This window comes from Merops nubicus, unplaced genomic scaffold, assembly GCF_000691845.1.
Source record: "Merops nubicus isolate BGI_N331 unplaced genomic scaffold, ASM69184v1 scaffold1291, whole genome shotgun sequence".
Classification (NCBI taxonomy): domain Eukaryota; kingdom Metazoa; phylum Chordata; class Aves; order Coraciiformes; family Meropidae; genus Merops; species Merops nubicus.
The window spans coordinates 1-27,634 of NW_008587380.1; the positions used below are offsets into that span (position 1 = coordinate 1).

The window sequence follows — 27,634 nt, forward strand, 5'->3', positions numbered from 1 at the left end:
GAAAACGTGTTTTATGTTACTGAGGTCGAAATTGCTTTTTCAATTTAATTTTGAATGAAAAAATAAAGACAGATTCTCTGCTGACAGTTTTGTACTTTATCAGGTTTATGCCTGTTCCACATGCTGAAGACCATTTCTTCCCTTGATGATGATGAAATAAGCACTGCTTTAGGTCCAAAAAACTACTATAATGACAAAAATTCTATAATACCATCTTGTAAAAAAGAAGATAAAAAAATAAAAGATGCAGGTTTTTTAGCAGTCTGTCGGTCTGTGTACGTTTTATGCTGAGCATCTGGGAAAGCCCCACCCATCAACAAAGAGCTCCCAGTCCTGCTCAACTGCTCTGGCAGTTGCCTGTTTTTTGGCATTGACATCCAGAGGAGCAGATTCTTGATTTTGCATGCTGCTGATGTCATGTAAGCAAAGATTTTGTCTGATATATGATACAAGCATTATCGTATTTCTTAAGCTTTAAACTCCAGATCATATTGTGTTCCCAGCTGGCACACAGATATAACATGGTTTATGGCTGATTTCAAATTTGTCATTTTTTTTAAAACATCTCTGAACTTTTTTCCTCAGAAAACCATACACCCCCTCATATAATCCGTAAGTAACAAGTTTAAAATTCATACTGCTTGGGTAACAAAACTCAGAAAAGATGATTAAGCTTCAGGGAGGGAAAAACCACACATGAGGTAATGCTTAAGAATTTAACTCCCAAAAGACTCCAAAAACCTCTTTAGAGCACTAGCAAAAAGGTCTTCAAGTGCATTTGTCAGTACTAATAGATAAACCCCATAGTAAATATAAAACAGCAAGCTTCACAATTTCAGGTGTGTATTAAGCCATCAACAAATGGGTATGTCCTGCAGGTATTACCCAACACTAAAGTTTGAATACCTGATAAATTTCTACTCTAGTTCATTTTAGGTTACTGCACAATACTGTATGTATTCAGCATAAAATAAAATTTGTCAGAAAACAATATTTCAACATTGATGTGACGATTCTCCTTCTAAAAATTAATTTCAAATCTGTGATTTCAAACAACGAATACTTTATTTTTTCAAGCAGAACTAGCCTGCCCTTTCTTCCTTCTCACTCACAAGAAAACTCCAGGCAGTAAACAAATACATAGCAACAGGAGTCCTTACTGTGGTGCTAGAGGATAACACTGGTCCTTTGAGAGACAGTTTAGTATCTTCTCAGCTTCCCTAAACCATTTTCACTTTTCTATAAATAAAGCTGCTTATCACTGTACTTAAGCTTCAGGAACTTTAGTTAGGACCAGGAATTCCTCTAATGATTAGATAAAGGCTGTGGCAATGGACTGGTAACGGTCTTAAAACTAACAGGATCTCTCCTCCTCTTTTCTCTTTATGTACATCTTCCTTGGGAAAGTAACCATTGTCAAAAAACAAACCAAACTGAAAGAAAAGCCTCCTTTCAGAACCACGTGCAGAAGAAATAACAATATGCCTCAGCACACCCTGTAAGTTAACAATTCCAATTCTGCCTGGCACTTAAGGCCTAAAAATCAGGCTTCAAAACAAAGTGTACACCAGATTTTAAAAAAAAAAAAATAAATTGAGATGCTGGACTCTTCAGCTGCTCTGGAGGAGGACAGCTGACTTCTGAAGTGTCCCAAGCTCAAATATCTCTGAAATCCTCTTAAGTCAGAGCATTCATTGAGAGGAGTTAACTCCTTCTGGAGCGTTTATTAATGAATCCATGATTCTGCCTTGCACTTAAGGCTTCAAAACAAAGTGTACACCAGATTTTAAAAAAAAAAAATAAATTGAGATGCTGGACTCTTCAGCTGCTCTGGAGGAGGACAGCTGACTTCTGAAGTGTCCCAAGCTCAAACATCTCTGAAATCCTCTTAAGTCAGAGCATTCATTGACAGGAGTTAACTCCTTCTGGAGCGTTTATTAATGAATCCATGTTTGTTTGACCTTGAACTGTTGCTGGATTATTGCTGTTGCCTGCAGCAGTAGCTGTTTCCAGAGAAGCTGCTGAGCAGCTGTGAGATCTGCCAGGAGGACGGGGTGTCACATACTTACTCATTGTGTTTACTCACTATCCAACTTTCCAGAGACACAGCAACTACTGCCATGTGCCAGTGGCTATTTACTGCTTTGTGAACTTGGCCAGCCAACTGAAGCTAATTTTCATGTGTGTAATCAATATGCAGATCTATTTTAAAAGCTGTGCCACAATTAGCACATAAAAACCACACAGTTTTACGCTAGTTGGGTCAAATTAATTTTATTATGCTCCATGATGAATTGCCACCAGTGCAACATCCTATTCACTGTACATTTCAAAAATTCACATACTAAAAATTTCAGTTTGATAAATGGAAAACTGAATGATTGAGAAGTTCTTACGGATTTCATACGTACAAGTGGCTAGCTGATATTGTCTATGCACAGAGAGTGTTGAGATACAAAAGCCTCATGCTAGTTTGTTAATTGCTAAGGCTATCTGGACAGTCATTTAACCAGAATATATAAGAGAGGCCTTCATGACAATGCTTAGCAACAATGCACCAGTATCATGAAATGCTATCTTCTGCTCAGAGTGCAAGTGGCAGAGTGCTGAAGCATGCAGTTATGACTAACTTAACTGCCACTGCAGTCTTTGTGCCTGAAATTTACCATGTACAAACACTAACGTAAATATTAACCTGGACACCACAGAATGTGAGCGTATTTTTTTTGTACGAAGAAAAACCAAAAGCTTTCTTTGGCAAGTATCTACAAATCAAAGTTATATTCAATAAGGTAACTTCAGAGCTCCCAAAACCGTGGAACAGAAGTTTGATTAATGAACCGTGATGCTTAATTATTAATTCTATTACAGAAATTCCAATTCTGGGAACGTAACAGCTAAACGTATCTAGTAAGTAGCATGTTAGGAAAACCTCTCGGCCTCATCTGCTTAATTTTAAAATGCCCTATATGCAATAAAAAACAAGAGAGCAGTGCCAGAAGTTACATGAAAGCCATACAAGTATTTTCCTTACACACAAGTTCTTAACTCCACTGCCATGAGCTACCCCAGGCTGCATTTGCACTTGATCCAATGCTCAAGTCACTACACCAGCAAAGCCAGTGGAAGTGCTTCTAGCAGCAGACAGCACTGCCAAAGTTACTGCAAGAAAGTGAGAGCACCTAGAAGTATTTTTCCTCAAGTTATGTGCTTAAATTACTCTTGGAAGGAAGTTAGCATCCTCTGAATAATTTAACTACAACCTTACCTCTCCCACTACTTTTCAGCAACTTTCCTTTCTTCACATATGACTAAATTAATTTGCTAAAGACTGGTTACAACTGGGTTAGAAATCCAAGCCGTATCATGCAGGTCCAGCCTGTCAAGATCAGGTCAACACTGGGCTTCAGTCGATACCATTCCAATAACTTAAATTTACTTTGATATCTTGACTACAGTCAAAGACCCAGGACACTATGCATTAACTATGCTCCAAATATGACTGACTTAACTAAACATTCCATGTCAGATAATGTGGTTTTAAACCAGATCTTCTACCTGAAAGTTAAAGTAAGTACAGCAATTAACGCTGCAGATATGAAATACCCACATAGCATAGATTATTTTGTAATAGGCAGCTATGCCAAAGTTTACTGCACTAAACTTATATAAATGTGCAAGCTGTGAAATGAGAATCCCATTTTCCGTCGACTTACTCAAATATTATTCTTGTGAATCGGGTTCTTGATCTCCATCACAACCCTTGGTCTTAAAGCCAACACACAAAGAGAGAATATTGCCATAAAGTTCAGTACTTATTCAAAGTGTATATTCTGAGTTAAAGGCTTTCCAACTTTATGGATGTAGGACTGGTGTTTCAGCATTTGTCGTGTACCACAACGCAAAGACTGCAAAGTAATACCACTTATGTTTACTTTATTAGTACACCAATGTCCTACAAATTTTAAAAAGTAATTAAACATTATTGAAGCAAGCATGAAACGCAGCCCTTCAGCCTGAAAACCACATAAAATTGATTTTAAAAATAAATCAAACTGTAGCAATTGCCAGCCTCCAGTTTAGCCCCCAGTAATTTACACTTCTCCATTCTGAAAGTATGAGCTGGGAAGGAAAAAACCAAACCCTAAAACCCAGCCCTGAACTTGCCTGTATCAAAAACGCCTCTCCCACTATTACAATGTAAAGCGACCCTGTTTCACTTCAGACAGAGTTCCCTAATTGAAGGATTTAATTACTACTGCTGCTGTTCAATAGCAGGCAGCACTGCTACAGTTCAGGCAAGGTGATCTTCACAACTAGCTGTGGATGTCTGCAGCAGTCTGTTTCCTGTGAAGCGTGTTGCTAAGGTCTGAACTGCAGTGTTGTCATGTGTTTGAAACCATGCAACAGTATAAACCAGCTTCAACGTTCAGGTAGCATTGCGTTTGAAATGAAGGGGCTAAATAAACTAAGAGCTGCATCACTTAAAGAACATAGTGCTATACTAGGTTTTAATAAGAAAATTTAGATACAGAAAAAGTAGGGTATGAAAATAGTGTTTTCCTTCTTGCATTATAACTAAATTACATTAAGGTTTTTGTCAGTCTCACATATTACATTTAAACTCCCTTATTGATGGAATGGAAAGTATTCACATGTACGTGATCATCCAGGTGTAAACTTGCACACATTAACAGGGAGTAGCTTTGTAGAGGATTATGACAAACCTTTACAGATTAAATGAGGTATTGCACAGATTAATAAAAAAGCAAAAGGCAACAAAAATATACAGCAAATTGGTAGAACATTTACATGATAATTTTACAGAATCCATAGACAGAAAGTAGTGTTTAGTATATCATTCACCTTAAAAAATATATATATATAATAATATATGATCAATCATCCCATTCGTCATCATCCTCAAAGTCTTCTTCATCATCTTCATCCTCATCTTCATCTGTAAGACAAAAAAAAAACCCAAGTCACTTGCATGCACTGAATTAACATGACAAAAGTGTTACTGATTCCTCCCATAGCTTTCTGGGAAAGGAACAATCAGTTCAAGGAGGTCACAACAACTCATTTGTCTAGAAATCTTAAAATAGAGTATTGCCATGACATTTGGTTGAGATAGATACTGGCTGAAAGTGAAATCTAATTTGTTTCCTTTATCACTCCTTTCCCCAGGTAGGAAAAATGTATCTTGTTATGTGCTATGAGAAAAAGAATCAGAAGTTCTCTTTTAACACTGTGGTTTCTTACAGAATGAAAGTGGCCATCTTGTTCCAGATTTAAATTTCAAGGACGTATTAATTTCTGAAACATGAGAACTGCCTGCCCAGGTTTACTACACAATTTGTGTTTATGGGATCTCTGTTTACTGTACAAGAGGGTAAAAAAATAAATCATGAGCTAAAGACCACTATGGCTACTGAAATATTCCAAGCTGTGCAACAAACATCAACATCAATGTTTGTTGTTAACTTTATTCAGCCATGCACCATTTTTATATGTATCATAATTTAAAAATTCTAGCCTTTTTAAAATTTAACTACTTATTTGTTAGGGAAGACCATTTCCTTCCCTAGGAAAATGCTGTACTTAGCATCCTTCTGGTATTTAATTCATGTAGGCACCACAACTGGAGATTACTACCTAGGGCAGCAAATCAACAAACTATACTGCACTTGGTTGAATGGTCTACAGATTGCAAGCGCAGTTTTGGCAACAAGGCAAGCTCTGGAAGAAAAATATATCACAGTCTAAGCAGAAGAGCTGTAACCAAACAGCTGCACTGCAGCTACTGAACTGCATTTACTACCAGCTGGTATCTGAGCAGTGCAAATCCTCTTGCAGCCTTATTTTTCCCAAGGAGTGAAGTGAGAGAAGCTGGTCCAGTGCTAGATACAGGAGCAGTTATCTGGTTCTTATCCAGCAGGTGGCATCCACAGCACATGAGAAGCCACAATCAAAGAGCATGAATCTTTTGAACACCTTGGGCTTCTAGAAACTGAAAGCATTAAAAACCTTCCTTCTGCTATATTTTGACAACATATTTCATCAGACATCTAGTGGATGAAATTGAAAAATAAATCAGTTGTAAATAAATATCTTTAGAAGGATATTAACCTTGATGAGTAATTTTTAATTCAGTATTACTGCAAACTACTATACATCAGTAATTGAAAGCAACACAAAGTAACCTTTCAACCCATTACTAGGTTTCTGCCTAGTGCATTCCCTATCAGACTATATGCTGAAACCGATGCTTTTTTCCCAAAAATATTTTATGTTGAATATAAACATTAACTCTTGAAAACCTGACACCATGAGGTAAGAAAAATTCCATCAGACACACCTGAAGAATGAATGGCTTTGCTCCTTTTCTGCATAACTTCCATTAAGGCACCCACAATTCCTGAGGTGGGTGCAGGCGTAGGTGGTGCACTCTCCTGACCATCAGATACCTTGGAGAAAAGGATACATTCAAAAGATGCAATTAGCAAAACAGAAGCTATGTTTTTTGAGACAAGTTTCCTTAGAAGATTAATGAGTTTATTTTCAGCTAGAAGGAAGAGTGAAACTGCAGTTTGCTTCTTCAGCTCAAGCTGAATTTTTATTTATAAAAAAGTCAGCCTTTTCTCTTTTGCTATGTAACACAACTGTAGTCAGTCTACACTGAAGACTAAGTATTTCAGCTCTGACTACCATTGAGTGAGTGCTCAGCTAAATCGTAGTCAGTCTACACTCAAGACTAAGTATTTCAGCTCTACCATTGAGTGAGTGCTCAGCTAAATGGAAGCTTCTTAATGTGGTTGTACAGCCATGACTTAGGTGGCTGCATTAATCTTTATTTTGTCCTTGGTATGTACCACAGAAATATTTTTTCTTGTTTGGGTTTGTTAACCAGGTCTACTTTGGGTTGATAATCCCTTCTGAAAGTTATAGTCTTGGGCACTGCATATCTGTAGTGATAAATAAATACTAACATGCCCTCATACTTTTTACATTAGAAGCCTCAAGTGCAGACAAGTGGCAAAACCCCTTGAAAGTACCTACAGGAAACATTATTTCAAGATACTCAGTGACGTGTCATGAAGAAAGAGCAATAGTAACAGCCTGAGCTGCAGCAGGAACGGCAGAGGCAGCCCTCAAAGGTAGCACTTTTCTAGACACAGGCAGCCACCTCCTTACAAGCTTCAACATTTGCAGAGCACAGGTCCATTTTAAGATGGGGAGAAAAAATAAAAATCAAATCTAGTGTTTGCCTTACACTACCGCTGGTGAACTCATCCCTGCAGTTGTTTATCTGATCTTACTGAAGTGTTGAGGAGACCAACAATATCTCCTAGTTCTTGCAGAAGTTCTTTACAGTCACATGATGTGGTATCAACATCGTAGTAGGATTCATGCTTAAAGCTCTACTGAGAAGTGTGAAATGAGTCTAAAACGAGGATAATTTCATGTGCCAGTACCCATCCATAGCAAATGTGTTCTAAGCATTTTCTCAGTACTACCGTTTAAAGCATGGGTTCAAACTTCTATAGTTAGGATCCAGCCCAAAGCAGAGCCACATTTCCTGCTCACACTGCAGTCCTGCAGCCATTTGCAGGTCCCAAGGGGACACAGATAAGAAACAGCTTTTACTCACAGATTTCAGCTGTATACCCTGTCGTATCTGGTCTAACAGTGCATCTCTTCCTGAGCAGGACACCGGTCGACTGTTCTGTTCTACTTTCTTTAACTGAGCTCCTTCTCTGATTTGATCCAAGAGTGCTGCCTTGTTTCCTGTAGGGACTGGAAGCTGGTGATCGACCTCTGAAGGAAGGCCTGGTGGTGGAGGAGGCCCAGGAGGGGGTGGAGGAGGAGGAGGCGGCGGAGGAGCAGAGGAGCCACTTGCAGGTGGTGGTGGCGGAGGAGGGGGGCCGGAAGGTGCAGAGGATGAATGCACTGGTGGAGGAGGAGGATACATCCTGTTTGGAGGCGGCGGGGGCACTGCTGCACCAGGTCTAGACGGAGGTGGGGGTGGAGGTGCTGCTGTGGGAGCTCTTGAAGGAGGTGGAGGTGGTGCCCCTCGGCCCCTAGCAGGGGGAGGAGGTGGGCCCGAGCTATGGGGAGGTGGTGGTGGAGGTGGAGGGGGTCCTCCTCTGCAAGGTGGTGGTGGAGGTGGAGCTGAAATGACACAAAACAACTTACAGTTACACACTATTCAATACCTGTAAGTCTGTCAGCAAGTGGCAGAAAATGAATAAAAGCTTTGCCTTGCCTTTTGCAAGGATCTCTGTGCCAGTGCAGATCTTACCAATTCTGGATTAAGTTCAATACAGATGAACATAGGCTGTGCTTATACGAATGCAGCCCAAGCTGAGCACAGCCTCTACGGCTGCTGTGTATTGCCTAAAAGAATCAACACTGCACTAAGCAAGTACGGTACATAAAAGACGAAAGTCACAAAACAAGCTTGGCCATAAATTTTGATTTATCCTATGGCAGTAGTTTTCTTAAGAGTATCTTAAGTCAGTGTTTCAATTTCTCATGAAAAAATGCAGAAAAAAATTCAAAAGAATCCTCTAAAATTTTGTTGAGCTAGGACAGAAGGCAAGAAAGAGGTTTTAGAAAACACACAGTAAAATAAAGAATTTGCACTTTAAAAACCAACCCATTAATTTGTTAGAGATTTATAGAGGCCAATATTTTTTAAGCAACATCTCCTAGTAACTACCGATGCATTATGATGCATTAAACTGACTCTTAAGTCCCTCTTACTGACAATTAGTTCCAACAATATTTTTATGATAGGGACCATAGAAAGGAAATTACTTTAGGGCTACCTCAATGCACAGGATCATTTCTATATGAAGTGGCCTTGAAATGTACTTGTGCTGCTAATGGCATTTCAAATAGCACTGTTCCATTTCCCTCCTCCATTAAGCATCTAATGGTTTATGGAACTTCAGGTTGTGTGGCTGTTGCACCTAGCTACTTAATCATCCAGGTGCTGTCATACAACTAAGAAAATTCACATTTGATTTCATATGCTGTGATAACAAAAAGGGTATTATGCTCAAGAAGAGACTTCTTTACCTCTTCTATTATCTCCTTCCTGTTATACGCTGAGAAAGCAGGCTGTCTGCACTGGAATAGAGAGGGGACATCCCTAAAAAAGAGATTTTGAGGAAGCAGGAGACACTAGTAGGAGACAGTCCTTCCCTGCTGATCTTAGAGAAACATATCCTCCTGAAGTTACATGTTATGTTCTGAACTTCCACAAACTGCTCTGTTTTTTTCAACCCCTTTAAAAAAACAAAACAAAACAAAACAAACAACTTGGGGAGATTTGCCTCTCAAACCTTATATATTTTCCAAGAGACTGTAAACGTTCTGATTTTCAAATAATCCCAGCACGTTTTGGCTGACGTGACCGTAGTTTCCTTTCTGGCCACCAGAGGCCGGTATTTTCAAATCTAATTTACTCGTCAAGCACTACAGCCAGTTCTGTATTACTGAGAAGACACACAACATGGTCACGTTACCCATGTCCAGCCTGTAGTGCTCGTAGATTTTGAACACAAGTTTTAAGTTTTCCTGTGGGGAAGGGATTTATTTGCATTGTATCTAGAGAAATACGACTGATCTGTTTTAGCAGAGGACTTTAGAGCCCTAATGGCTCAATGGTTGGACTTGATGATCTTAAAGGTCTCTTCCAACCTAAAGGATTTTTATGATTCTATGATCCAACCTGTGGAAACAGAGTTGAGGAGTTTTTATAAGGCTTGTCAACTGAAATGATATGAAGAGCAAGGAGGGAGCACCATTACCTCACCCTCTCTCCCTCCCCCTGAAACAGATGGTACAAGTAAAGCAAGAAAATAATTTAGTTGTTTATAAATGCACATTAATCTGAACATGCCTATCAACAAAAAAAGTTTGTAAAATCATCTACTGATGGCATTTTCACTAAAAAAACCAACAGTACCAAAACTAGGGAAAGGGCAGGAAGAAGAAACAAAGTAGGTTCTATCTCAGCAGAACAATGGGTCTGCAGCTCTCTAGTCAGCATCAGAGCAGGGTGAATATGTAAGCACAGAAATTCTTGCAATTTGTGTTTCAGCTGAGAAAGAACACTTCAAACAGCAGTCAAGCCTACACATCAAATAAAGTAAATTACGTTTATGGGATAAACCCACTGAAATACAGGAATATTTTATCTAATTCTATCAAAAAGCACAGAGGTAGACTATCATGCATGTTAAAAGATGAGGTAGTTTCTCTTTCCACTGCATACATGCAAGTGCCATAATGTGAAGTTAACACACATGTAATAGAAAAATAGGCATTTTTAAGCTAATCATAAGACTCCAAGGCAAGTCTTAATCCAATTTTATGGTCAGCAGTCTGGGATCAACAACTCTGTAAACATTTAAACAGAGTTAAGATTATATAAAGAAACTGACATTTCTTATTGAGAAAAAAAATTGGAACTTAAATTTTGCTTGCAATTTAGCTAAGGTGTTTGAATATAACTTTTAGTATTGCAGTCAAACAGGTGTGGACTAAGGTTTCTCATCTAGGAAAGAAATCACACAGCAACATGTATACTTTAAAGCATGTTTAGATAACAGCTCAAATACATACCACTCCACCGTGGGGGACCTAAGGAATAAATGTAACAAGTCATTGTACCCTGAAACTGTACCTCTTCAGTCACTCAAACAATTTATTCACTATTTTCAAACTGCTACAATTTTGATGGCATTTATATCCTATTTCTCTCGAGAAGTGTTGTAGGCAATTTTTTGAAAGTCTGACATTAGCAGTGTGACTTTTCAGACTGACTTGTTATGTTCCATTAGAGAATGCATCATCTGAGATCACTTTTAAAGGTTAGGCAGAAAACAGCTTAATTGAGAATTTTCTTGCATATTCAAATTGAGAATTTTCTTCCTACTCAAAATTAGTAATTTCTACTTCGAACTATATATTTTAAAATTTCATGTAAAATCTGTAGTTCTTTTAACTGTTGCAAGGCTCATTACACAGTACTGCCAGGATAAATGGTCACTGTACACACACCTGTCAGACGTACTACTACTGTAACAGCTGAGAACACAGCAGTCTGGTTTCTCAGATTTTAATTTATTTGTAAGACTCAGATTACAAATAAATACACAACATACACAGTTTGAAAAAATCCATGTTGAACATAGTGCATAGCTCTGCAGTAAGACTAAGTGTTACTGGAAATTACTTAACTGACTTAGGCAATATTCTTCTTCTTTAGGGAATAAGTACTCTCCTGGGTCATGCACGAACATTTTTACATAGGATATGGTGTACAGAAGCATTATGAAATCCAGTGCAACTACAGTGACATGAAGTCTAGAGAAGAGAATCAAAAAATCTGTCATTATCAACAGCTTCTACCCTAATTCTCACGGCAAAAAACACCCTGGTAGTTTTCATGTGGAAGTAAAAGGAATCTCACCTTGTCTGCGCAGTTCATTTTTAACTGCTTCCACACCTCCTGTTTTTTCAATGAAATCATATATGACCTTTGAAGTTTCTTTGTCTTTTAGCTGAGCCTCTGAAATTCCACACATATCAAACAGGTTTTTCAGTTCTGGGTCTAAGTTGTTCACCTGTAAGTCAGACACATTACTTTTAAGTACCTTGAAATAGATTTTTTTTTTTTGTTAAGTATCATTTGCATTGGGCTAAAAAACCCCAGCATAAACCATGTAGTTAAAAGGAAGAGAAAGCCACGTACATGTCTTTGGGCTGGCTCTTCTGTCAGAAAGGGCTATTTTAGGACCACTAAGCACCCACCCCGTGCAAAAACATAAGTTTTGCATCTTTTCCCATCAATCTTACATCCCTCCTGTTTCCTTCTACTCCAGCATCTCTCTAAGTTTTAGCATAAAATCACAATTTATAACTACTTTGATACACAGTTAACTTTTTTACTTAATACCCGTCTTTGAAATATTTTAAGCATTCAGTGTCTTGAGTAACTTATTAAATTACTTACATCAAAACCTGTGTTTGGATCCCAACCAACATGTCCAATGTGTCTAAAAAAAGCAGAAAAGTCCACTTAATCAGCATAAAAAAGGACCTTGTTAACTGAAGTAACAGGATACTAAGATAACTGGAGATTACTCCTTGCTTCTACCTCCAGTCTCACTGAGACACTAAGCAATTCTTACTCCTCAGTGCCCCACTTAAGAATGGGATTGTAAAACTTCCTTTACTCCCACTTTTTGCCTTGTGGCAAAAGCAAAGTGGGAAAGTAATTTTCCCCTTTAGGTGAGGGTCTGTGGCAAAACATGAAGGCTCCATGCCACCCTATAGTGCACATGGATGGTGGTGGAAAGACTGTACAGAGATCAAAAGAGGAGTTCAGGCTTTATATAGTAATGGGACTTCAAACTACTGCCAAGGTCTTCAAGTGTCACGCAGCTGGAAAACCTCCTCCTCCCTGTCATCAGTATTTGTTCTCTCATCACCCTCCTCCCATTCACTTCTTCCAAAAGAAATTCAGGACTGTTTTCAGCTGTCATTTTTCTAGACTTCTAGTAGCTATTTCACATGGCTGCTAAGGTATTACTTTATATGATGCTATAATCAGCTAAAAAGGCACAAGAGTTTGTGGCTCTCCAAGCTACTTCATGCAGCTGCTGCTGGCTACAGAAGTCAGAACCATGTTACCAGTGCTCCATGTTTTGGGTTTCTTTTCACTAACGGACAGTTCTAGAGACTCAACCAAGTCTTCACAAAGTGCAATTCAGGAGTTTTAAAAACACCAGGTGAGCTGTTAGTGGCTATCACAGTTTAGGCTAAGCTTGTCAGATCCCAAGGACTGTTTCACTGTCCTTATACAGTGCCTAGCACAACAGACCTTGTATTCTTGCTTGGGTCTGTTGGTACCACTAACAACACAAGTTTTCTTAATGAGAATACTGAAGCTCAACGGTCAGTTTTGGTCTTGGTGTAACTATGATTAGTTTGAGGGGCAAGCAGTAAAAGACCTGGTTTAAAATTACATTATGCTACAGAAAAGGCAAAGAAGGAAAGCTCCGTTCTACTGAAGCAGTTAAATGCCTTTCACTACCAAAATATGGGATGTTCTATTGATCACAGAATTCTGGATGTTAAGCTACAGTTTGCTTCACCTAAATTGGACATGCATTTGCTAATAAAGGGTTTCATATCCAACTGTAATGTACTAAGTGGCCTATGCAAATCCACAGAAACTTAGCAGCCGATACAATCTTACCCAGACACTTCTGCACGTCTGTGCAACTCAACTTGTAGGGGGTTGTGAGCATGCAGTCGAGAGCTTGGTGCATTTAACTGATACTAAAGTTTATATGGAGTAGTGTTACCATTATTTCTCATTTATTTTTCATCCCTCAGAGTAAAATAAGTTACTTGTACACACTGACTGTAACACATTTGTTTTCAGAGAGGTTTTAAATAAAAATGTATGCTTACCAGTACATCACTCTTATGTTACTTAATGTATACAACAATAAGTTATATTAAGGTTAAGTAGAGGTTGATTGTTTTTCTCAGAACACTGAATGGCCACATCCGTCTAACAGAAGGCACTTTAAAAATTTATCTGCTAATTGCAACTTCAATCTGGCATAAACAAAGAGTAACAGTGTTCCTCAGTATCACAGCTCAAATGATACACAAGTTATCCTACGGGCACATTTGTCTAACTGTACAAACCACCAGTTCCTCTGTGTTTGTACGAAACCAGCAATTAAAGTATCTTACATAGTAAGATGACACACTGTTGAACTCTACAGGAAACTTAACTAGACCTTAAGCTGAAGAAAACACTTCCAGTCTTTTTTTGCAAAGGCTCACCACTTACAACTTAAGGTTACCTTTAATGATACTAGAATGTATCTTTTGTTTGAACTTTATTAACTATTTTATCGTCTTATTCTCAACCCTTCTAGGTCAGAACATGATAGACATTATAAACAAAGCATCAAATTTATTTTACATCTGTGCTGCTGCACACTCCCTTCCACAAATTCTGATCACCATTTGCAATTTTGCCCGTGTATGCTGAAGTCTGCATCAGTACAGCTCCAACAGTGACCAGCTACCATTACTCTTCCTTTGTTTTGCTCTTCCTTCTTTTCTGTGTTTTTCAGTTTTAAGTGACATGAATAGATGTGGCACTTCAGTGATACTCAGATCAGAAAGAGCATGTTTGTTGTCTGAATTATCTAAGCACAGTCTGGTTAGGAAAGTTTTTTAGCCCATCTCTTACTTTACTTTGTGTCCACTATCCCATTCTACAGAGCACTCTCCCAAAACACTGCAGCAACATCACTGTAACTGGCAATACCAGCATTACTTTTATATAAGAGTTTTATTCTGGGAAAACACGTCAGTGGAAGTGATGCAAAATAATGGTTTTGTAATGATCAAGGCATTCATTCACTTGGCATGTAAGCCTCACACTGGTTTTCTAATACTTCACTGATCTTTCCTGTAACTAACTCAAACTCTTTAAATTCTGCTTGCTTTAGCAAATAAAGTACACTTATTTTAAAATGCAAAAGATTAAAACACTGAACTATAGTTCAAAAAAACAACAGTTAATTCAGTAAAGTGGCCAAAACAAGGTCTCATGAAAGTGAAGCTTAAAATTATACATCATAACTACCCTAAAAGACTGAAGATATATACGGAATCATACCACAGAAAAACCCCAGCCCATTCCTGAGAGTTGTAGACATGCAAGCTGTGCTGTCATCACCAGATCTGGGTACTAGCCCACTTACAGAATGAGTAAATTTGTAAACACAAAGCCAGGTCACAATCCGGCTATGTCGTTTCTGTAAGTGTGTTTTGCACAACAAAGCACAGCCCAGCAGGCACAGCTGTGAGAGTCACAGTGGTAAAGAGCTGGTCACTGAAGCTGAATGAGTCTGCACTGAGCTGACAACTTCAATAAAGCACCTCTGTGCAGCTAATTTGCTTTCTAAACTATTTTAGGGTAGCAAGTTACTTCTCCTTACAGCTGCAGTAAACTCCTCACCTGTGTATAAGCTGACTTGCTTTTAAACTCCACTGTGCTCCAGCTAGCGGCCACAGTAGCTCAGGCTACACACAGCACTCACACATCCAAATCCTGAGCATTTGCAAGCTTTACAGACACACACACAAAATAAAACGATGAGAAAGTCCACCCACCAAAACCCAAACTGAAAAAAACAAAAAAAAAAACCCAAACTGAAAAAAGTCCTTACTGGAAATTAGACGGTGTTCCAATATCTGCCTTTGTCAATCTTCTCTTTTTAGTTTTTCCTTTCTTCTTTTCTTTGGTATATGAAATATTGTTGACTTGTGGAGTATAAAATCTGTTAGTTGTAATTTCTGGGTTTTTGATATCAACAGTTGCCATTGGTAGATTTGGACCTGCGAAGGTAAAGTACAGGATTTTTTACTACTGTGTTTCAACAAAGACATATTTAATGTATAAACTTTTTTTTTCCGAGTGGTAAAATACTTGTACTGTAGCCATAGGCCACATGCACCCACCTGGGTTCTGGATGTCAGATGCATACAATAAGTTATTTATTGAAAAAAAAAATAAAATAAAAACCAATCTCCTACAGCAGCACAATGGCAGAAAAAATTTCTGAACTAGATTTTTTTCCCCCCAAATTTGGCAAAGAAAGCAATTTAACTAGAGAGTCTTCACGTGCACAGAAGACATGGAATGAGACACAGGAAGGCACAACAGAGCTACAGTCCTAGACAAGATCAAAGAAGCGTGTGCCATGAACAGACACCCAGCACGCCATTACCTGGGCAGCACAGGAAACCCATCTCAAAGGAGAGGGAACCCTCACTCAGCAACTCCCCCGTGGGAATGCTTTCTGCCCTCACACAGAACCTGAACATACAAGGACTTCAGAAGGCTGCTCTGGACACACTGATGTCTTCAAATATAGGACACCATCTATGGAACTGATGACTTACTCTTCAACAGTGTTGCAAAATAATTTAAGTCTCAGATAAGAAACAGAGCTTGAAGAGTAGTGACAGTAAGAACAGCACCAGGAATAAAAGTTAAACAGATTGTGACCTGCGTTCTCAAACCTCATTCTTCATTATAAGCAATTCTGAATTATTACTCTAGTTATTCAAAATGCATCTGAATTCTAATCCTGCCAATTTTAGTATTATGTTACTTGTTTAATACTAGCAAATAAACATACCTAACGTGTTTTCCAGGCAGACTTTTTAGCTTTGACAGAAGGTAACTCTTGACATAAGCAAGCAATAGTAGTATTTAAATACTAAGAGGCAATTTATACATTTTACATATATTTATGTATTGTTAAATATATATATTTTTTTGTGTGTATATATATATGTTGTGTGTACATATGTATACACATACTTTTAAAGAAACCTGCAAAAAGTATAAGTAATTTCAGTTTTGGAAGAATGAGATTAAGCAGTCAATTTAAGACCATTTTGGACAAAAATAGTCTGAAAACATCTTTAGTTGCCTGTGAGTTACTGCTCAATGGTTAGCAAATCTAAGTGGGACACGTGCATCCAGTCTCATGGGGCAAATAAAAAAATTCTAATTAGGTTCTGATAGATCTGAACCTTATTCTTTGACACCTTTTTCATGACTGTATTTTGAATGGATAATTCAAAGTTCTCTAAGCATTCTGAAAGCATCAACAAGTCTCAGGTTTCAGAGTCCGAAGTCCACATCAGAAAGGAGAAGCAGACTATACAAGGATAACACAGCTAAAGTTTAGTTTAACACCTTAGTGGGAGGCACTCAGTACTGGCCTGAAGAAGAAACAAGAACAGGAACAGGACACTGAGCTAGACAAAACTCACTGAAAATCATATGACAACCCCTACATTCCTGTAGGAGTCTCAAAGCATCGAAACTGCAAGAAGAAGAATTTCTATCGTGTTTTCTGCTAAGCAGAAATACTTTGATCTAGAAATGTTGAGGATACCAAAGCACAGATTGACCATGTCGATGTAAAACAATTTGCATTGTTAAAAGTTTCACTTAAAGTTAGCATTAAATTCACTAATAGTCAAATACTATCAACTCATAACATGTGGAGTTAAGTAAAATCTTCAGGATGGATTAAAATTAGTCTTAATTTCATTAGATAAAGCAGACCAGACTGTTTCAACAGCTGTACTGACATTCAAAAAGAAACGTGCCCCTTTGCAACAGTAGGAAGTTCATTATATTCTTCTCACAATTTCTATCAGTTTTTGTAAATACACTTTTTTTGTATGTAAAATCCTGAACTAACCATACACAGTTTTATCAATGTAAAGCAGCAGCCGTTTACAAATGGAAGTTTTATTCAGCTGAGCTCAACTAAAGGATTGATAGCCTGATTTCTTGATACTAACAATATTCATACAAGAGATCACAGTAAACTCTAAAAAATTAAAGTTTCTCTTACCGTCAGGTTTAGACCTTAGATGTCCACGAGGGATAAAAGAACCTTGCAAAGAACTGTACTCTTCTAGAACTGCCATATTTATATCCAGTAAAATTTTTCCCATCATAAGACAAGCACCTTCCCCACCAGGTGTAGACAGCTCAATAAATGAAGATGAGAGAGGCATATATAGCTCATCATTAGGGAGCACCTGACAGTACAGTGGCCTTAAGCAGCCACTGTTATCAATATCTGTAACATCTTCAGAAGGAGCTCCAGAAAACGTAGTACAGAACATTTTTAAATGTAAATTTTACAAAATGATCTGTATTTCATTTAGAACCTCTCTAGGCATCTGTTTCAGACTACATACAGCCCTACAGTAACTGCAAACTGTTCTAGTTAACAGCTGAAACAGAATTCTGCCACATGATTCTTAAAGATTCCCTCAAAACCTAATTCTCTGACAAATCCTTGTTTCATCCAGAATTTCAATAAGAGGTCAGTTCAACTACAATAACTCTTCTTTATTTGAATAAAGAGACCTCACTATTACAAATGAGGAGAACATAAATCCCAGGAAATTACAGACTAATACATTTTACATAACTGTTAATGCCAATTTGATTTTAATCCTGCAATTCTACCAAAAAAATAAACCTTAAATCTGCACCATTGAAAACGTCACACGAAAAGACAGCGTGCATTTTCCATGCAGCTTCAACATATGCAGGAAAGCCAGACAAACAAGCCCCACTAGAAAAAAATTCCCCACAGTATTTCAAGCATGGATCATGTGAGTACAGAAATGTGACTGTTCTTGTTTTTCTGTTTTAAAGGTAACTACGCATTGACACCCATTAAAAAAAAAAAAAACAACAACAAAAAACCCCAGGTATTCCTCCCTCCCCCCCGAGAGTTTCAACATATATGGAGAGTAAAACAAAAAACACCTGATATTACAACATCTTTTTTTTCCTAGTTATGTGCTGATATTGTTTATCTGCTCTAGTCAGAATTCCAAATGCTGAAATGCAGAGGCTATAACCCATGTCCTGAGCATGTCTCACCTATGAATACAGAGTGCATGAACACACCTAACTCTTTGCCAGCAGAGAAGCCAGGCATTACAAAATTTGACAGAATCGGAAAAGGAAGATTGGCAGGTGGATACGTGGACTCCCAGTGAAACAGTTTATTAAGAAGGCAGAGATGCTCAGACCTTTAACTAGTGATTGCAAACCTGAACCAGGGGGTGTAAATCTATGTATTCCACAGAATATTCAAGATAAAGGCATAGGATCAATGAATGTAAGCTTAGTATGCAATATTTTTTCCAGAAAAGGTTGTTGCCCAAGATCTTACAGGATTAATTATGAGAGTATTTTAAGAACAGAAGTTTTTGCAGTTTTAGTTTTCTTAAATCTTTCTTCAATCACAGATAGCAAAATAGACAAACTGTGATACTGTTGGTCACATTTACAGTAGAGACAAAGGCTAAATTTTTTGTGTAGGTGGCACTACACAGTCACCACTGCTGTTTTAAGTGCCATCTGCTCTGCAGACATTGCTCTCAGGGATGTGCTGTTGAAGTGAGCAGAAGCAAATGTCACTCTAAGAGGCAGAGCAGTTAAAACCTTCTGAAAGCTCCGAAAAGCTGGTAAGACGATCATGGGTGGCATTACTATGATTGATCAAAAGCTAAACAACTCTGTCTCAGTAAAAGAAATTGACGCTAAAAATGCCTGGCCTAAACTGATCACTGCCTGTACTTTCTCAAAAATATTAAAGAAAAAATAATTTTTGGAGAAGTATTTCACATGAGAAAGGCTTTATTTGGATATAAAAGAGATCAGTAGTTCCCATAATTCAGGATTAGTTAAGGATTACCTATTTTGGTGACCTCCCGAGATGCTTGGAAGTCTTAAATTTGTACTAACCAAGACTATGAGAGCACAAAAAGGGGACCTCAGGTGATCACTTGACTATACCCCTGCTCAAGCAGCAAACTAACAGATACAGTGAGATAACCTATGATCTGGATCACCAGAAGTATCACAGGAGAAATCACTTTTTAACCTCAGAGTGAATTCAGAACAACAAAGACTCTAAACTTTATATTCACTGAGATGAGTTTTTCCACTTTATTTTAGAATAGACAGTAAAAAATACTTGGATTAAATTGCTACATTAAACTGATGGAAGAAGTCAAAACTGTGAGAGGATCTCCTGAGGAATGTGTATCTTCATGCCAGTGAGATTTACTCCTGAGAGGCAAATAGATTCAAGTAATCCTTCATGCAAAATAAAGCTTAATATTGACAAACATACAACATTTGACCAACGTTTTGAGCTTTTGCCACCAGATGACTATCCCAACAAGTCCAAAATAAAGCTATACATAAACAGTAAATGACAGCAGTAGGGAAAAATAAAATGCAGTGATTCATATAAAAAGCTTACCATTTGGTGGGTCTCGTCTTTTTTCTGTTGAAAAAGAAAAAGAGCTATTTATTCATAGATATCACAGGAAAAATTAATTCTAAATTTTAGTTTCTAGTAAAATTTTCAACGACCTTGAACTCAAGAATCTATTAGTATATTTAAATTTGGCTTGTGCGGTTGAAACGAAGCATTATAAAATAACAATCCCCCAATCTTAGATAATAATCACTGATTCAAGTGGTAAAACCAAGCCAGAACATAAAGAAATAGATACTGAGTTGGTTTGAGACATTTTGACTACTAAGGTGAAATATTCAAGTAGCAGCAGTTTTGGTACCACTTAAAAGTCAGATTTTTCAAATGTTAAGCTTTCCAATTTCTACTGAATGAGATTCTTCCTTCATTTTGATTGACATATAATTAATACTTTTATGCAGTATTGTTCTCCCACAGAATCTAAAATGTGTTGTAAATATTTTTTGTTTTATGCAAAGAAACTAGGACACAGAGGGGCAAGACACTTCACCTATGTTATCCAACAGGTAATTGAACAATATGGAACACAACCACAATCTCCTTAGTGCTAACCTGATATTCTATTCACAATGCCAAACTGTTTCACAGCCCATGAAGAATGTGTCTTGATGATTTAAAATACATTGTAAATATTTCACACCTCAGCACTCTCAGCCTATAACAGTAAGTTCTTTAAAGCAGATTTCCCTCACTACTGTTTCCTATCCACCACAAATAACATTCACCTACCCTGTAACCACCTTACAAAACCCAACGTTCACAGTTATACTATTGGTGTATCTACACATGCACACTCATTAAGAATTTTGGATTTAGCATTACACAAATAGGGAAGCAGTTTGTCATCACCCAAAAAACAAGGCCGTAGAAGGAAGGCTAGTCATCCTTTCCTTTCAGATCTGAAGCATCTGAAATCTTACAGGGACTCCAAAGAGTTTTGTGATGATATTTTGTAACCAACTTTCCACTTTTCAGAAAGTCCCAGAAAAACTGCTAACCTATTATGTTTGTCCAGACACAAACATAAGAGGAAGGGAGAAGGTGCCTTCACAGATGAAGTTGACCTTATACTAGCAACATTTTAAAAAAGCTGCAATCCTAAGTGTGCAAGGCAAGTCTGTTTCATATCAGTCTGCTGATCTTCAGATAGGAATAAAGAAGCTGACAAGAAGCTGTCAAGGTCATCAAACCTTCAAAAGGCGGTGACCAAAACCCCTTGAGAATCAACTTTTAAAGTCAGACAGTTGCCTCTTAACTCACAGCAGGTTAGTTCTAGGCACAAAGGTGGAGAATCTCTGCAAGGGTGCCTCAGAAAAAGCTCTCAGACGTCAGGAAAAGAAGAGGCTTTTTTGCCAAATACTGTTTTTTCTCTTCCTAGGATATTCAGTTTAAGAAACCACTCATGTACTAAAAAAAAAAAAAAAACACAAAAAAACCCACAACACCCACCACCTCAAACCCAACTTTTAGAACATAATTTGAGTTTTATCCAACAACTCAGAAACAGCAAAAGAAAGTGCAGGCCTGATTACGAGTTATTTGGCACAGGAGGGGAAGCTGGCAAAAGCAGAAGGTATTCATAGGAAGCGTTAAGTGGCCTTGTGCCAAATCATTAGAAGGAAGAGTTCAAGAGATAAGATAGTGGAAAACAAAGCAAGGCATTTTAAACACTTCCTGTAGTTTTTGCTGGATATATAAAAGATCCCTTTTCGCCCAAAGATAATAGATCTGTTTTTCTGTGGTTCCCACTGCTGACTAGAAAATGTGAACTCCTGCTCTGAAGTGCAATGACCTGACTGGAGAGTAGCAGATTTCTCCTTTTTTGAAGATGGAGATGCCTAATGATCCAAACCAGATCAACTTCACCAGCTGCCTATGTCCAAGAAATGCAGCTACCTTCAGTAAGCATTCCTGGAAGCAAAATTGATCTCTGTTGAGACTTGGAACCCCTGCAAGCTGAGCACTTCAGAGATGCCCTTATCTCCCAGGCGGAAAAAAAACAACAAAAAAAACCCAAAAGCTGTGACCAAAGAGGAAAAAAAAAAAAAAAACAACCAAAACCAAAACACCCCACAGGCAACACAACAAAACACCAAAACAAATAAACAACAGAAAAAAAAAAAAAACACAATAAAAAAACCCCAAACCAGTGCATAAGGAAGGGCATCAGGAACTAAAGCTTGTAGGGGGAAAAGGCAGCTTCAGAGAGGGCTAACAGAGCTCCCAGCCATAAGCTACAAGCAGTCCACTAAGGTTAGTCAGGAAGGCTCCTGCTTCAGAAAGGCAGTTAAGAATAAAGCTCTTCTCTACAGGTCTCTCCTGTCCTTTCATGGCTGAGTGCTCAGCATGTGGAGAGGACATTTGTGTGTGTACACACAGTAACATTTGAGGCAAGATAATAAGCTAATGGTACCCTATGTGCAAGAATACCCAAAGTGAGAATGAACTACACTACCAAGCACCAAGAAGAGAAACCTCTCTTCACTCTGCTTACTGGGGCAACTATTTGAGACTAGTTTAAGTAGTAAATGCAGAGACTATTTAAGTAAGTCTACCAGAAAAAAAAAAAAAGAATAATTAGAGCAATTTCTTCCTAAGGTTAAGAATTGGCTTTTAAAAAAAAAAAAAAATTAAAAAAAAAAATAATCAGAATATAGCTAGGTGAGAACCAACCTGATAATAGCAAGATTAAGACAATGCATCAATAATTCTTTGCCTCTATCCCTCATTCTGTTCTCTATTAGATACTTTGTACATTTGCAAGCTTCTGAACATTCTCTATTTGAAGCCAAACTTCAACCTCTCTGGAACTCCAGATGCACTTATTCTGGAGTTGTCTGTATGCTGCCATGGATTTCATACTGTTTGAGGAAAAGCAGAATACTGTTGCCTCTTCTTGCAGATGTTAGTATTTTGTGTACTAGTCCCAGCATCAAGCCATAGTTTTGAGCCAGAACTTCTGTTCTTGCTACCTTCCAACAACATAAGCTTTCCATAAGACTCCTGGAGAAGTCTGCTAGCAAGCCCAGAATGGTGTAACAGGCTTCCACGTGATCACAGAGAGTACTCATCTCAGTTGAAAGCACGTCAGGTGGCATTGCTATGAAATGAAACATGTTTGGGAAGAGATGGGAGTAAAAATCCCACTAAAACAGAAAAGAATCAAAACTACCAGACTATTACCTCTGTGTTTGAGAAGTTAAGATGCATGAGAATAAACACACATGATTTATATATAATTATAAATATAAAACTATCTATAATTCACACTATATATAAATCTATGCATAAATTAATATTTCATGTATGCATTTCTATGAGTAAATAACCAATAAATACAAGCAGCAAATCAGCTTTGACTTGGGCAGGTGCAAAACCTGTTATTTTAGAGCACAATTTGGTAGTCTCATCAATGACATACAGAACTCCATCTAGTGGCTTTACTACAGAATCTCGTGATTAAGAATTGCTTTAATAAGAAAAACTAACAGACTTGGGAGATTTTTTTATTTTTACTTTTAATTGAAGTTGTCTTCAAGTTGTAAGTGTTTGGGGAGGGGAAGTTGTTTGTTAAAAGACAATGTATGGACTAAGCTCATCCTACAATATGAGTTGGAGCACATAAACCAAGACACTACCTCAAAGAGCAAGCAAGAAAAACTTCTAAGGTCCTCCTAAGAAAAAAAATCACTGTTTTATGAATACTTGACTGAAACACTGCTTTCAAACAAAGTTTGCCATGGCCAATAATGCAAACATGTTTCCTCCCAAGTCATGTCCGTGCACTGTAGCAGTGTTTCAGGCACAATAGTTAAAAGTAAGGAATAAGAGATATAATCATAGAATCTTAAAATCGTTTAGGTTGGAAAATACCTTTAAGATCATTGAGTCCAACCACAATGTACATCTCATAATATTCAAGCTATGCAAGCTGAAGCAAGACTACTTTTATGCAACAAGTATGAGAAGCTTTGTTAATGCCTCTTCTAATGCCCACATTTCTTCTCATGAAAACATATGAACTTATTCTGACCAGAATATGGCTTCTTAAAAGAAGACATTTAAGGTTCTGAACAAATGCACTGCACCTGTCTCACCACACCTGAAGGAAATCCAAGTGAAAACACACAGATCATGTAGGTTCCCAAAAATACTTGCAAGGATGGCCCTCCAAGATGAGGGCTTCCTCCCCTCACATTAGTCTACACTACATTGCAATTCAATTCTGGAACGCATTACAAAAAAAATCATCCTGTTGCTTGGACACAAGTCCATGCTACAGCTAACAGAATCCTCAGCACATCCATGTGTTCCCAGCCTATGTTCTTATTCTTCACAGATATATGGCTGGCAGGCAGGCAAGCTGTTTATGTGCTCTCTGGAAAAGGACTAAGTCCAGATCTGTAGGAAGCTTGAGCTCCCTTGAGAACACCGACCATGTTCCTGAAGTATCTCTGAAGCTAGCAAAAAGAATGCTGTGCTGCTAAGGACACTATAGGCACATTATGTCTTCTTATCTTGGCCTCTGACTACTTTTGAATAAAAGACATTTCTCTGCTAAATGCTGGCTCAATGCCAAAAATTCATTCACATGAACTACTGAACATACCAGATGGTAACATCTTTCTTACAACCCATTTGGGCTGAATTTAAACAAATTACTTACAAACAGCCCAGAGCTAAAAGAGGGTTTAGTTGAATGTGAAAATAGCTTAAAGAAAGATTTCTTGTTTTCCCCCTAACAGCTTACCATATTTGCTTCCTCCTGATTTATATTTTCAAACACAACAACCTTGGAGTCTCAGCTTAAAAGGAAACTTACATCGAGGAGCACCAATTAAGTTACTTAAGAAAAATAATAATTTTGAACAACAGAGAAAAAAAAGCACACTTCAATAGCACAATTACCTCTAAATATAAATATGGCAGTAGTGCCTCTCTGCTAGTTTTCAGACACAGAAGTAACTTCCTGCCTCCCCCCAAAACAACATAAACAAGCCTGAATTTAAGATTAATTTGAATATTTACCAGATTTTCTCTGCCGTCGTCCAAGTAAATCTGTTACTGTTTTGCGGAATAGTTTAGCTTCTTCTTCATTAGCAAAATTAAGACCAACTTGACATGTCTGAAAAACATTAATATTCCCCCACCCATGACTAAGGAAATGTTTCAAAAGCTTTCTTAAATGTCTTTTTATACCTTCTGAAGGTATAATAAAAAAAAAATCATCACTGCAAATTTGTAACCAAGCCTTAGTGAAGCATTCCATCATAGGAACACCTGTCTATAGCCAAGTTTCTACAGATTATGGCTAACAAACAAGCAAAATCTTGCAGCTTGAAATCAAAAGGGCGAGAGGAAAATTTGTGCTTTAGGAATACATGATACTTCACAAACATCTTCTGCAAGTCAAAATCTAATTTCATTAAAAGGAGTTGAAAATAAAGAACTGTATTTTATGGATCTGCCCCATGGATTAACTTTTCTAGTTGAAATACGAAAAATCCTTTTTAAGTAAGCTTTAAAAGCTTCAAGGAACACAGGTAATATTGCACTTCTATAAATACTTTACAGAATGAAATAAAAACTTCAGCTCTATTAAAAGCAGCTACTATTTCAAATAAAAAGCATTATAATAACAGGTATTCAAAAAACGTTGAGACTCACATCTCCAGCAAAGGTATGAAAATATCCTCTAGGACTATTATATACAAAGTTATTGTACAGCTCCTGCTCCCACAATAATTTCCCATCCTGAAAAGAAAAAAAAAAATCATTTGGAAAACTCAGAGGATTTGCAGAGTTTAACTTCTTTGACAAGAAAACCTAAGCCTTGGAAGCTGCATGATGTTAAGCATCTACCTTGCTATTAACCCAACAACTGAGCTCAATCAAAATACACTGGAACCTGTGAAAGAGCTGTGGAACACCATTCCATCAGGTCACTGTCTTTTGTTCAGATTCCTGCATGTTTTCAAAAAATCATCTAGTTCTACAATCCTCCAATAGTGATACTTGGAGCAGTAATGGTTACCAGGGATAAGAATTCAGCGATAACAGCAATTCAGAAGACTTTAACTCAGGCTTGTCTTGAAACTTAATGGCAACAAAAATCTCACCTTTTAAAGAAATTTCATATATTCAAACAGCACTCTATTTCAGTGTCCAAGGAACAGGTTTCTTACCAAGTCTAACAGTCAAGTGACCAAACCATAAAATCAAATGTAAGCACCAACTGACAATCCTGAATAAATCTTAGAGACTTCCCAAACCCTGAATGCTGACAGATAATGAGCTGTTCCTGGCTGTAGAGATAATGGGAAGCTTTCAAAGTCTCAGCAAAGTCAGCAGGACTTGCACTTCTCAGTATCATTTCTGTTATGAAAACACATCTTGGACACTTCATCTCTTAGTTCCAACTCCCTTGAGTGAAATATTGTAATATGACAAACATCTTCGGTATGAATCTATCTATTGTGGAAGGGGAAAAAAAAAACCAAACATGTTTGTCCTGCAGTTTTCACATGCACTCATACTAATCAAAAATATTGTTTTCACCCATACAGAAGACAGCATCTATGATTCTATGATCTATTTTGGTAATACCATCCAGAACAGTGACATCCACCAGAACTTTCTATAGTTATCCATGTCAGTGACACTATGCTAACTTTCACTAGTTTGAGTAATCAGAACTGCAGAGAACAGCTTCTGTGTGCTGTAAGAAAATTGTATCTGATATTTATTTCAGCCATAAAAGCTACTATGTATGAAATAATTTAAATCCAGAATATGAGAAAGTTGCACTTGCCTATTAACAAGCACTGTAATGGCACCACTCAAAGCACAACCCTTTACTTGAGAATTTCTAAGAGTTTGCAGCTACAATCTACACTCATTCAATTCAAAATAGAGAACAAATACAACCAAGCTTAGAGAGTTTGGAAAAAAAAAAAAAATGCTTACCTTAATGTCAAATATTCTGATAAAATATGACCTCTGGGGATTGTCCTTCACAAGGCAAGCTACACCACAGCACTTCTTTGACCACACAGCATTGCGATCTGCTGCATATATTTGAACAACTGCTGAAGACATCGTCTAAAAAGAAAACGTAGCTATTACTTTTAAAGTAAAAATCATTGTATCTATATTGCATCTCCTATTAAAGCATCTCTTAATTTTGTTCCTTGTCCTAGGCAGCAGCTTGGATGATTTCCCAGGTGGTAACACAGTGAAATTCAAATGACCCCAAATCACCTCTATGCTTTAGATTTACACTTCTAGGCAAGATTTAGTCAGCTTAAAAATCCAACTGAACTTTCTGTTCTTGGTTATAAAAATCAGCAGAGACTTTGCCTTAACAGCCAGACCAGTCATGGAGGTCACACAGAGAAGCCCTACTGTGTAACTAAACTTCTTACTGCTCAGTACTTCAAACTGGACAGAAATGCAACACGCTGGCTAGAACTGTACAGTACACAGTGCCTGGAAATACTCCTGGGTACTGCAACACAACTGTCTTCATTGCTTAATTGTTCAAATGGTCTCTGGCATGATTTTAGCCTGTGCCAACTAGCAAACTCCTAAGATTCCTAGGCATGGTTTGAGAATTCACGTGAACTAGGCTTGTTCCCAGTTGGCAATTTGAAATTGCCCTGTTTTCAAACAGAGAGATTTTA

At 37.7% G+C, this 27,634-nt stretch overlaps 1 protein-coding gene across 1 annotated transcript; it reads right to left on the minus strand.

The window, feature by feature from the left end:
* Nucleotides 1–4,496: 4,496 nt before the first annotated feature.
* WASL (Wiskott-Aldrich syndrome-like) lies at nt 4,497–27,050 on the minus strand. Its single transcript, XM_008948880.1, has 10 exons — nt 26,919–27,050; nt 25,620–25,706; nt 24,981–25,077; nt 19,935–19,958; nt 15,282–15,450; nt 12,032–12,074; nt 11,489–11,642; nt 7,655–8,175; nt 6,362–6,470; nt 4,497–4,960 (listed from the first exon to the last, which is right to left on the minus strand). Exons 1-10 carry the CDS (start codon nt 27,048–27,050, stop codon nt 4,899–4,901), a joined length of 1,398 nt encoding a protein of 465 aa, XP_008947128.1. The 3' UTR covers nt 4,497–4,898.
* Nucleotides 27,051–27,634: the final 584 nt, after the last annotated feature.

What these genes read in the sequence shown, in the direction of transcription:
- WASL (XM_008948880.1), bottom strand. Translation starts at nt 27,050, where the DNA reads ATGTCTTCAGCAGTTGTTCAAATATATGCAGCAGATCGCAATGCTGTG. An exon ending in TCAGAATATTTGACATTAAG is followed by an intron (nt 25,707 to 26,918) that starts GTAAGCATTTTT and finishes TTTTCTTTTCAG; the next exon opens with GATGGGAAATTATTGTGGGA. An exon ending in TTCATACCTTTGCTGGAGAT is followed by an intron (nt 25,078 to 25,619) that starts GTGAGTCTCAAC and finishes AATGTTTTTCAG; the next exon opens with ACATGTCAAGTTGGTCTTAA.